We start from the raw sequence: 11854 nt of genomic DNA, 5'->3' as shown, positions 1-11854 counted from the left end.
GTGGGATCTTCAACCTTTTTCTGAAAGATTAAAACACTCGGGAAAATGGATCTGGTTGTATCATTTTGTAGTTGTATGTACAACACAAGAATGTCCTTCGAAGTGTTCATTTGTTTGTTAGTTACCCCGCAAAAAAAAAAAAAAACAAACTTATGTAGCCCGATTCCAACCTCATGGGTTTAAAGAAATTCTCTGAAAAAGGATTGATTGGATACGTCGTTTAATCCATTATCCTTGTATGGGAAGGACGGAGGAGATTGTCAAACGATCAACCAAAACCTCGTCTTTCGGGGTCCAAAGAGTGCCTCACTCTTGGATGATCGAAAGGATTATTCTGAAAGAAGACAAGATCTCGCAGTTGACTATCAAGATCTAAAGAAAGCCAAGTAAAGATAATGGTTGATTGCTAGCGTAGAAGTAGCAGTGTTTGGTAAATAAGACGCGGTAGAAGAAAGACTAGATACATGCTTGGGTTTGAGGCCATATTTGTACCATTCCTTCTCACTACCATGATAACTGCCATCCTAACTGCCATAGTGGTAGTTTCCTGGGTAGTTCCTGTGGTAGTTACTACCTTTCCTACTACCATCTCGCTCTCTGGCTCGGTAGTTCCGTTGGTAGTCATCACGTGACTTCGATCAACTGTTCTTCCGTGTCTGGCATCCACGCGTTTCACGTGATCTTTCTTCACAATTAGGCTCTCAATCCTGTTAGTTGCTGACAGAGATCAGGTCTCCGTAACCTGGGCCTCTCAGACTCCCTCTGTGTTGTTTTTTTTTTGTTCGATCTCTTGAGACTCAGCCTCAACCTTGCAGATCAATGAAATATGAAAGAAAAGAACGCCCTAATTAGGTATTTATCATGTACTATTTACGAAAAAAACATAACCTATTTATGGAAATTATGGAATCGCAGAATAATAATAATAATAGCATATGTAGCATTCACGTAGCATACCTATGAACAGTAATTAGGACCTCACAAGGAGGAGGCTCACCAGATAGATACCTATTCTAGCTAAGACTTGCCAAGAAAAACAGCCCAACTGGCATCAACAGGGATTATCATTCGGCAACGCGCATCTCTAGGCATCCTCCGTGAGGGGAGGATTCTCTGCATTGTTCGTATCTTGCTCCAAAAAATTGACATCCGATTCGTCATCGGACCAGACGGAACGTTTGCCATTTGGGAGGTGATGGACGTCCTGCTCATGTTAGTCCCGTGTCCGTCGCAGGCGATGAAGTTGATGCTTACCAGGTCATCTAACGACTGGTCCCAGTTGTCAGGAGGGAAGGTAGACTGCCGGACACGTACTTGACCACAGCGGTACCGGACGACGATGATATGTACCCCAAGAAGCCCCGCCTTTCTCGCAATCTGGGTGAGAAATCTCAACATGATTGAGTCTAAAGTAGGCACTGCTGAATCATCAATCTTGTGCCATGCCTTTGGATGGCACGGGTTCAGTGGTGGTTTTACATCACACGCTTGGGGTCGTTATGGGCCTCCAAGAGGCCGAAATGGTGACCAGAGGGCGGAATCGACCCTCAGGAACCAAAAATGCACCATTAGCACCACTGTTGCTTTAGGCATTAAATACGCGGTGGCTGACCTCGAAAGAGAAGATGGTGACAATCTTAACAGCACTGAAACATTTTCCCGAATCTCCGCTCAGAACACATGAAACTACTCACGATATGGAGTCCCAGAACCTTCCCGTACCCCTACAGAACTTTATTCCTTATTTTAGGGAAAAGGCTGTGTCAGGGGCTGCTGTGCATGAGGTGATGGCGAGATTTCATGCCCATGAAACCAGACTCCGACAAATTTATGCCCAGGACACTGAAAGCCACATGATTGCAGATCCATACAGCAACACGGTTCCCATATTCGCCAGGTACGAACATCTTTTGACCATTCGGGCCCGCCAAGCCGACTCCGAGTCGACAAGGGAGCAAGAGCAGTATATCTTTCCCTTGGACGTCGCTGATCGACGAGAGACGGGCTCGTTGGCCGTGGTGAGGTCGCTGGTCGACTTCCAAAGGAATTTCCGGATCTTCTCCGAATGGTCCCTCGACGATTGGCATAATATAGTCGTCGCTGGCGGCGCGGTGACAACCTGTCTGCTTCCCGTACCCCTGCCGCACAACGCCTCCGATGGTGCTCTTCGGTACGTCCTTATGATCCAGGTTTTCCGGGCTGACAGCTTCGCTAATGCATATGCTCCGCAGGAAGTATTACCACAAAGCAGTTTGCTCCCGCTTCCGATATTGATATTTTTATCTATGGACTCAATGAGCCGCAAGCGATTCAGAAGATGGAGCATATCAAAGCTTGCATCCGCGGTAATGTTCTCGGCGAAGCCACGGTAAGCCCTGATCACATCGTCTGCGTGGTTTCTGGAGTGCTCACTTCGTCCCTGCAGGCTGTTCGAACCCGCAATGCGATCACTATTATCTCCAGGTACCCCACGCGCCACGTGCAGATCGTCCTCCGCTTGTACAGAAACATATCTGAGATTCTGACCAGGTTTGATGTTGACTGCGCTGGCGTCGCGTTTAACGGATCCCAGGTCTGGGCGACACCCCGTGCGTTAGCTGCCTTTATGACGCAGGTCAACACGGTGGACTTCACGCGATGCTCACCCTTGTACGAAAACCGTCTCGCCAAGTACGCGAAGCGGGGCTTTGAAGTCTTGTGGCAGGGCTTTGATCGGTCCAAGATCGATCGGACCATCTTCGACCGTGACGCCAGCCAGGTAGTGGGCTTAGCTCGTCTTCTTGTGCTGGAGAAGGGATGGATAGAGAGAAACGGCCGTTCCGGCTCAGGTGTAGACTCGTCTTCCCATAGAGATCGACGGGCGGGTGTCTGTGACGGAGAAGACAGTTCGGAGACGTCGAATTATGAATTCATCTGCATACCTTACGGTCCTGGATACGACGCTACAAGGGTAAGGAACCAGCTTCCACTTCACATTGTACTCCGCATTGACAACGTTTGTAGATTACAAAACGGCTCCAGAGGATCGAACGCCGCCTCAACAGGGCGCGCCCAGGGATGTCGTCGACAAAGTTGCATCGTCACCCATGTTTCGTCGGATCCGTCAAGGATGTTGTGTTGGATTGTTGCAGTTCGTGTCCGGACCCTGAGACAGAGACTGACATGGCCATGGAAGCCGAAAACTCAAGGAGATACGTATCCGGAGCGGTGCGGTTTTTGAAGGTTCAACACTGGAGTCCCATCATTATTACTCGAATTAGAGGACTGTGGTGATGGTCCGACGTTGACTAAGTTCATCTTAATTAAGGGCGGAATGTTCCCCCGGTCCGGACACTCAGATCCTGCAGAATAAACCATACCCCATTCTTGTTATCTAGATCTGTCAAGCGGAATGCACTTGTGCTTAGACTGCCGATCAGATTCCTTGTGAACATCTCGCCTGGCGCTGCTGACAGTAACGGATAAACCTGTGGGTAGTACGCTGCCTGCGGATTTCCCCCGTAGGGATCCTGATACGGCAGCGGCTGCTGCCAGTAAGGATTCTGGGAATATGGTGGATATGTTGGGGAGATGTTCTGTAGGGGTGGTGGGTAGGAAGACGGCGTGGCCATGGAGATGGATTTTTGTCTCCTCTTTTTGTCTTCTCACCCTGTGTGTACCTGTTTCCTAGTTTCTCCTTTTCTTCCTCGCGCTAGGATTTTCGTACATAGTCGTTCATAGCGAATCGATGCGAGGTTCCTTATAAAAATTTATATCAATGGAGTCGATCCCTGGTCCTTGATGAATGTGATGGGGGAAGCCTGCATTCTGTATTATCGTAGGTATCTAAGGAGTCACTTAGTCTGGGTGACCGTCGAAGAGGCATCTTGAGTACTGCAACAGTGCTTAAAGTTATAATATTTTTTATAAAAATAAGCTAAAAGACCAGGTACTATACTACCTATATAATAGTAACTATTACAGATTAATATTAGTACTACTAATTATTAGTTAATTTTTAGGTAAGTATTTAGATACAGTATATACCGTCATAGTCATGCTGAGAAAAAAAAAAAGAGACTGCTATAGGACTAAAAATTATAAAGGATAGGATAAACAAGACGACAGATTGGGAATATAATAAAGCCATTGGAATTAGACGGTTATATTTAAAAAAAAAAGCTTCTTTAGTTTAATAATATTCCCTCTCTAATAATATCCCTATCTTCCCTCTAGTTTATTATTACTAAACCACGTCTTTCCTGTTCGGTGGTGCCTAGGTAAGCAGGCGAGTGATGGTCATGACTCATTTATGGACGAGTGATGGGCTGACTAGGGCTGCAAAAACTAGCCATAGTGGTCTTTGGCTAACCCTCACACCTTCAGGCCTATTATATTTTAATATTAATAATATTCTCTGCTAAAATAGTCTCTCTTAGTTGATCTTCAGCCCTGCATTAAACATAATACATACATGATCGCGTCACTACCAGGCACAGCGCTGTCACAGTTCAATTCTCCTAACTTCGAATTAGACAATCAAGTCCACATATTGATATCAACTCCCCTCCGCGGTATGGGCTCTTAGAACATGCCCATAGCAGCAGCCGCCGCGACGGCAGCAGCAGCACCAGCACCAGCACCGCCCATGCCCATGCGGCCAGCAGCTGCCCCATGCGGCGTCTGGGTCGCCTGGGGCCGATTGAGCTTGTCGACGCCGGCGGTGACAGTCAGCGGGCGGTAGTAGATCTCGTCGGACGCGAAGGAGGTGGCGGTGGCCGTGTTCGTCGATGTTGAGATGCCATCACCGCTAATCTCGATGCCGAGAGAGACGGAGCAGGAGGCGCCCTGGGTCGAGGACGTGATGTGGCAGTTCTGCATCAGCGTCATCTCGGCGTCCACGCCGTCGGTCTGGGTCGAGAAGACAGCACTCAGGGTATAGGTGGATGGGCCCTCGGTCACTGTCACGGGCGATTTGAGCGCACACAGCTGCTCATCTGTGCACTCCAGGGCCAACGTCGTGGCGGCCGCATTTGCATCCACCACGCTGGCATCCACCCCATTCAAAGGCACTTGTGTCGGGCCCGCACCGAAGATCTGGATGGTTGTGGTGCTGCTCTGGGCCGAGACAACGGCCGTAAGGGCAGCGGCGGCGGAGAGGATGTAAGAGCTGGCAGAACGCATCGTGATCGTAATTTTTGTTCGTTCCTAAGAATATGGTGCTGCAGGAAGGAAGTTCCGCCGTAGAGATCAGAAAAGAGTGTTTGTTCCAAGAGTCGAAGATAGAGGGATGATTATTGTTATTCACAAGAAACGAAAAAAAAAAATCACACAAAAACTGACTCAACGGAACTTGCCCTCCTCTTATACCCCGTAAAAACGCCTCTATCACTTCCCCTAAATACGAAATTCCACTACAACAGGCCAATAATACTCTGTAATGCCCAAATCACCGTTGGCGCAGCAAGCAAATTCAAGGTTGCTAGTTTGGGGACTAATATGCGGCTCGCGCACTACACGGCCAAGTCCTCGTATTTCCCAACGGGTGGCTTAACATTCTTCTCATCATTGGCGCAGCTAACTACCTAGGTACCTAGCCTATACCTAGTATAGGCTAAGTAGATAGGCAGCTTGGCTCAGTGATGCTGAGAGGAGATCAGCTGCCAAGAACGACAAAGGAAGACACACCAGAACCTTGGATTCAGGAAAAAAAAGTAAGGATTTTAACTTTTGTATAAGAAAAGAAGATAAGCAAATACTCACTTTGTCCAGCCCTAAGCTCAGAAACAGATACTGGACCTAAAAAGCTGGAGAGAGTGAGAGTTAGGTTAAATGCTCACTTTACCCGACCTATATATAAATAAGATGTGAAATGTAGCTTAACCCTGATATAACCCCAATAAACCTTAACCCCTTGTTCCTTCCCTCTTTTACTCTAGTAACCCTAGATCTAACTAAGGTTGGACTGTTAAACAAGTTTACCTATATGTTGGACAAAGTGAGGGTTTGACCATTCTGAGTTATAGGTCAGATCAGGTCAGACCAGGTCAGGTTAGGTTACCTATGGGCCGGAAAAAGTGAGGATTTCACTATTTAACCAGACCAGCTAAGACTAAGATGGCCTGTTTCATCAAATTAATTCGTCCAGGAGAGTACAGTATATCTTATCAGCGTCGCGTGCTTCCCCGCGGTGGTGTGTTCGTCCACACAGGCGCCTGGTACGACGGCTGGGAGACGCGGCGACACAACCCTGAACCGTACGACTGGGTCGTGATCAAGCTGGGCGTTGCGAGCGGCGCCATCGAGGGCGTCGAGGTCGACACGGCTTATTTCGTGGGGAACTACGGCGAGAAGGCGGCGCTGCAGGCTACGTATGCCCCGGATGTCAGCGACGAGGAGGTCGCCAAACCTGACTACCAGGGGTGGACGACCATCCTGCCTCTCCAGCCCTGTGGCCCCTCGCAGCGTCAGGCCTGGAAGCTCGACAACTACGACCCGGCCGACCCGAACCCCTACACGCATGTCCGTCTGCTGATGTACCCCGACGGAGGGTTCGCCCGGTTGCGGCTCTACGGCCATGCCATTCCCCCGCCATTGCCTCCTGCTGCTGCTTCTAACCCGACGGCACGTCCGGTGGAAGAGCTCTCGTCCGCGCGCTGCTGGGAGGCCTGGCGCTCGCGGCGTCAGATCAACACTACACGCCGTGCTCGAACCTGCTGCTTCCAGGCCGGGGCAAGGACATGGGTGACGGGTGGGAGACAGCGCGCTCTCGGGCTCCAGGACACGTCGACTGGGCGATAATCCGCCTGGGTCTGCCAGGCTCAGTGAGCAAAGTGGTGGTCGACACGAAGGACTTCCGGGGCAACTTCCCGCGTGCCATCCGGGTGCATGGACTTGTTCAGAGCGATAATGCAGTCGACGAACCCAGCCACGACCACCCCGGATGGGTGGAGCTGGTCAAGGGGGAAAAACCCACCCACCCAGGCCGACACGGAGCATGTCTTCGAGGGCGCCGATCTGGCGGCCGGTGGTGAGGACACCCGCGTCTTCACGCACGTCAAGCTGACCCTCGCCCGGACGGAGGAGTGAAGCGGCTGCGCATTTTTGGCAGGAGGGCAGTTTGATATCTACCTTGATCCCTGTGTATCTGTATATAACTGTCGACAGAAATCAACTGACTATCAGCAAGAAATCACACCAACTACGAGTAAGCCACTATTCACAGAAAAGTTACTCTAATTTTCCGTCTACTGGGCAGAAAATGATAAGATAAATACTTATTATGTATGTACATACACAAAGTACATACATAAACTGGCTTATCGCTACAGAACGCCATCCCGGTTCCCTCTGCAAACTAAATCTAATATATCGCAGAAACAAGGCCGAAAGACAAATCCGTCATAAACCTCGTGGGATATCCAGGAAGAAAAGCAGCCCAACTCCAACGCGTGCCCCAAAAATAACAGACCCAAATCGTTCATAATTCCATGCCAACAGGTGACGATCTCCCATCATTATCGTGTCCAGCAGATAGATCCACTAAAAAAAAAAGTCCAACATAAAATAATATATGAATTACGCCTTAGAAGTATAGAAGAACGGCGTTGAACGAGACAAATGAAGAAATCAAAGTAGTGCAGGGTCCGTTATGAACTCTGCGTATCGATGCTCTCCAGCTGAGTTTTAGATTCATTCGACACGCCATTCGTAGCAGACGCGCCCGATCCTATACTGCCATCGGAGAGTTGCTGATTGTCCTGTGACGGCTCCCGTGATGGCTCCGGACAGCAGTTCATAGGCAGTTTTCATCCGATTACAGACGCTGACTGGACGGAGGCTACATACATTTCCGAAACCGTGTCCGGAAAGGTGTTTTGAGACGACGTTATTAGGGGGTTCAACCTGTTCTGATTCTATCTGATCTTGATTTGCTACCGTCGTAACGTTGAGGATTGCAGATAGATTGGTGTCAAGATTAGACTGTACTACAGTTTTGTCTCCATGAACAAAAGACCTCAGAATTAAAAATAGAGAAGCCCAGACGGGTCTGCGATCGCCATTTGCAACCTATATGCGAGCCCGAAAAGAGACCTGATCATCCATTACCAAAATTCAACCTGCTACCACGACGGCGCTTCTGGCGAATTCATATATATATATATATAAAAGCCAACTCGTTCGCGCAGATGTCGATTGATTGCCTACTCCTTGAAGCACCGAACATGGAACACAAGGACAAGCAGCCATCCACCCCGAATCGCAAGCCACTACCGCCTGGTCCCATTACTACTCGACAGATTCGCCAGCATGGACAATCCACAGCCATTCAAGGGGCGCAGCGGCGCCTTGAAGCCTTGCAACAGCAAGGAACATCTCACGTGGATGCTCGAGTGGCAGAATTGTTTCATCTACTGGAGGAAAACTCAAGGTTAAGGGAACGAGCTGGCTTACATCCATCAATTGCAAAGCGCAAACAGAAAGCTGATGGAAAATGTCGGTGCCATTTCTGGACTTCTCCAGCAGGCAGTCTTGGACTATCGGGCTGAACAAAAGAGACTTGATGACGAGTTCATTCGGAGAACGCAGATTTAAGTGAGAAGGCATCGCAGAATGTCCCAGAGAGGCAATTCGCTGACCACGGACAGCGCACGTTTCAAGCGAAAACAGTAAATGGCCAGGAAACATGGACGAGAAAGGAAAGACGACCAATTGTGGATGACTTGTGAGAACCATCTAAGCCACGATGGGGGAATTCCTGGGTACCTCGAATTTCCTAAACCAGAATTGACTACATCAAGTCCAACCAAATCACCTTGCTAAGGTAACATCAAATTCTATTCACTTCTAGAATCAGGAATTGTCAACTCTGTTGTTTGAGTCCCATTTTTGCCTAGAATACTTCCGGCAGAAGCAAAATCGGACACTGGGATCAGAATCTGTAGCTTCAAGGAGTGCTTTTCTGACAGTAATGTTCCAAGCCTCCCCGAAGTCTGAAAACGGCATTAGGGATCAAAATATGAGATCATAGCACCTAATAATAACAACATGCAGGAACGGACACCAGGCAAATGGTATGAATGGCCTTTCTCTGCCTCTAAATAAATGCATCTAGGAGACAGAAGAAACGCTCAGTGCCAGCCATCCTCAGACCAGTCACCATGGGAAAGCAAATGTCGCTAAAGGATCGCAGAGCAAGAGATCGCAAGAGGAGAGAAGGAGTGATCAGCAAAGCCCATCAATATTGGAAAGTCTGCAATGGCGACATAGCTGTCTTCATGCGGAACGAAGAAGGGAAATGCAAGACATATCTATCACCCAATCTAAAGTCGCGGAGTCCATTTCAGCAAATCGTATGTCCTTCTCTACTACTCATCCTCAATGGAAACTAACATGCAAAACAGGAGCGCGAAGAGCCCTGGATAGCTCATTGATCTCCCCGATGATCTCGATGATAAAGGAAGGAAGAAGAGGAAGAGACGCATAATGAAATATCAGAAGAAGTCCTCTCCTGCAGAAACACGTCAAGAGGATGACTGTGATGTACCGACGTTTCCAGAACTTCCTTCCATTGAATCCACGAGCGATGAAGACGAGTGGCGGCTCCTTGAACATTATACGAACAGCCAAATAGGAGGGGACGAAGGAATGGGCGGATCAATCTACAATATTCGGGATGACGAAATGGCACCCGTGCAGTCGGAGATGCAGCCAGTCGACGCAGGACCAGATGCAATGCCACGCCTCCCGGAACCACCCACGGTTGATCTCCTCGACGATATAGCCGGCTATCCTGATTTCAACTAACCCTTGCAAACATCGCGAGAGGTGTATGATGTTGTGGGGCATATGGGCAATATCTAGCTTTCAGATCCACGATGTTTTTATTTCGAAGTTGAGAGCTAGAGTTTCAGAGTGTCTGGCCTAGCTAGAAGATAGAATGTGACATCGAAAATGTAAAAGAAAGTTTCCTTGAATGAGACCACCGTTAAGCTGACCTATACGTTCGGAGAGCTAAAGTTTAGATAGGTAACGACACCCTCGAGCATTACCAGCAAGTAAGTAGTAGGTTGGGTCAGTGGGACCGAGAGTGTCTCGCAAAGGAAGCATGTTTCCTGGAACCCTTTCCCTGAGCATGAGTGCACTCAACAAACCGCACCAAACCCACGGTGCATTGCGTTGCTTGCAGTCGAAGAGCAACAGGGGACGGACTAATATTACAGAGTATGATATTTTTTTTTTATTGCGGGATGAAGGAGAATACATCATCCGCCCAGTTCCTCTAGTTGAAGTAAAACTCGCTGACTACAATCAGATCGCCACAGGATTACGCAACCCAACAAGCATCAATATCGACACACTCACGTTGCTGGTGCTTCTGCTGATGCAAAAATACGTACGAAGCCGCTAGGGGTTGTGCAGCGATCGAGTCCAAAAAGGGTTCTGGCTGATGCTGCGATGTAGCTGATTAACCCCAACGCACATGCATAATCGGTAGGGCTTGAACATAGATCTGCAGCCGCTCAGATGTCCATTCTTAGCGCCGGCCTGAGAACCCTTTACTGGAAAGTGGCAGAGCCTGGAAAGCATTCTGCGGGGTGCCACAGCCACATTTTTCTAATCCTGGGTGCTGTCGCTGACGTTCCTGCTGACTGCTCCAACTTTGTCAAGTGTCATGTTAGATCCAACTCAACACTGTCTTCTTATAACCCCCGGCCAAGCAGAAACCAGGGCAAGGGTGGCTTGTCAGAATCGACACCTCGGTCGCTGGTTCAGCTGAGTTGAATAGCAAGAATGAAGGCGTCTGTACCTCTGGCATTTGTTTTCATCCATGATTCTGTCACACCCCCCGTATAGTCTGCTCTATATTTAGCACTATCGAAGAAATCGTTACCTCTACCTTCTAATTCAGATTTCAGCTTTCTTACGGTATCCACCGCCTGCTAATAATTTTAGAAATTTTGGGGCCAACATTCTTGAATATCCGCGTTGTGGAGATATGCCCATTAAGAATTTCTCCGACCCCTGTATGTCGCTGATATTGATGACTCCTAAGTTATAAGTCATGATGCCTGCAACTCCCTTTCAGCCCAGCTATTGGTGGTTCAGGAGCAAGAGAGACAAGCGTCTCCTCCCTTCTAGTGTGAGATGACTGTTTTGTTCTTCTCTATTTAACGGCATTCTCCCAAATCTTGGACAGCTCGATCAACTGCTAATCACAAATCCAGTTGGACAGACTGTATACCAGGCCGAATAGATTCTCCAAGGAAAGGCTCGAAGGCCCTCCAACCACCTGCATCGTCTCCTAAATATACACGTCTAGACATGTCTACCGAACGCAAGTCAAGCGTCGCCGCCAGTGACGTGAAGGAGAAGCGACGAGTACAGAACCGCCAGGCTCAACGCAGAAGGCGTAAGTTTCTGTCTCCCTCTGTTTTTCTTTGACTTATTCGAACAGCAGTTGTGGACTGCAACAGGACAGAGGCTTGCAACCCGATTTGCGGCTCTGGAGGCTAAGGTTACAAGGCTGACGACCCTCTTGAGAGAGAACGGGATGGGTCCTGAACTCTTGGATTCTGAGGGTTGTGATGACTACACTAACCCCACCGCCTGCTCACGAGAAGAGACTGTGACCGAGCCATTGAATGTCGTCCCCGAATCGACATCCCCATCAACAACATCGAATCAGATCCTGACTGCAAACCTGGCAGAGATAGTAGCAAACATTCAATTTTGCTCGATGGCGGATGGCGAGAGGACAATTGTCCCGTCTTATGCGCCCGATTCGAATCCGTTCTCCGAAACCATCCGTCCTACACAGGGCGTTCGCCGACTAGGCGATACTTGGTTCGATGTCGGCTACGAAGGATCTGGG

General features: G+C 48.8%; 5 protein-coding genes across 5 annotated transcripts; 4 read left to right on the top strand and 1 right to left on the bottom strand.

Annotated features, from left to right (window-relative positions):
* Window positions 1-1625: 1625 nt before the first annotated feature.
* Window positions 1626-3273, top strand: T310_7582 (Ankyrin repeat containing protein; the record flags this gene model as incomplete). The annotated part of the gene is made up of 4 exons (XM_013469622.1): window positions 1626-2170; window positions 2252-2368; window positions 2464-2950; window positions 3004-3273. 4 exons carry the CDS (start codon window positions 1626-1628, stop codon window positions 3271-3273), a joined length of 1419 nt encoding a protein of 472 aa, XP_013325076.1.
* A 1012-nt stretch (window positions 3274-4285) lies between these two features.
* T310_7581 (uncharacterized protein) lies at window positions 4286-5163 on the bottom strand (the record flags this gene model as incomplete). The annotated part of the gene is made up of 3 exons (XM_013469621.1): window positions 4286-4367; window positions 4454-4480; window positions 4571-5163. The coding sequence occupies 3 exons, from the start codon at window positions 5161-5163 to the stop codon at window positions 4286-4288; spliced, it is 702 nt and encodes a 233-aa protein (XP_013325075.1).
* A 933-nt stretch (window positions 5164-6096) lies between these two features.
* On the top strand, window positions 6097-7068 carry T310_7580 (Allantoicase Alc; the record flags this gene model as incomplete). The annotated part of the gene is made up of 2 exons (XM_013469620.1): window positions 6097-6730; window positions 6908-7068. 2 exons carry the CDS (start codon window positions 6097-6099, stop codon window positions 7066-7068), a joined length of 795 nt encoding a protein of 264 aa, XP_013325074.1.
* Window positions 7069-9140: 2072 nt separating this feature from the next.
* On the top strand, window positions 9141-9786 carry T310_7579 (uncharacterized protein; the record flags this gene model as incomplete). Its single annotated transcript, XM_013469619.1, has 2 exons — window positions 9141-9332; window positions 9406-9786. 2 exons carry the CDS (start codon window positions 9141-9143, stop codon window positions 9784-9786), a joined length of 573 nt encoding a protein of 190 aa, XP_013325073.1.
* Window positions 9787-11304: 1518 nt separating this feature from the next.
* T310_7578 (uncharacterized protein) lies at window positions 11305-11854 on the top strand (the record flags this gene model as incomplete). Its single annotated transcript, XM_013469618.1, has 2 exons — window positions 11305-11392; window positions 11457-11854. Coding segments are annotated over 2 exons (486 nt in total), but the record flags the coding sequence as incomplete, so codon positions are not given.

The sequence above is a fragment of the Rasamsonia emersonii genome (genome assembly GCF_000968595.1).
Source record: "Rasamsonia emersonii CBS 393.64 chromosome Unknown ctg1118621760565, whole genome shotgun sequence".
NCBI classification, from domain to species: domain Eukaryota; kingdom Fungi; phylum Ascomycota; class Eurotiomycetes; order Eurotiales; family Trichocomaceae; genus Rasamsonia; species Rasamsonia emersonii.
Note: the sequence above shows the minus strand (reverse complement) of the source record. Positions and strands in the feature narration are given on the sequence as shown.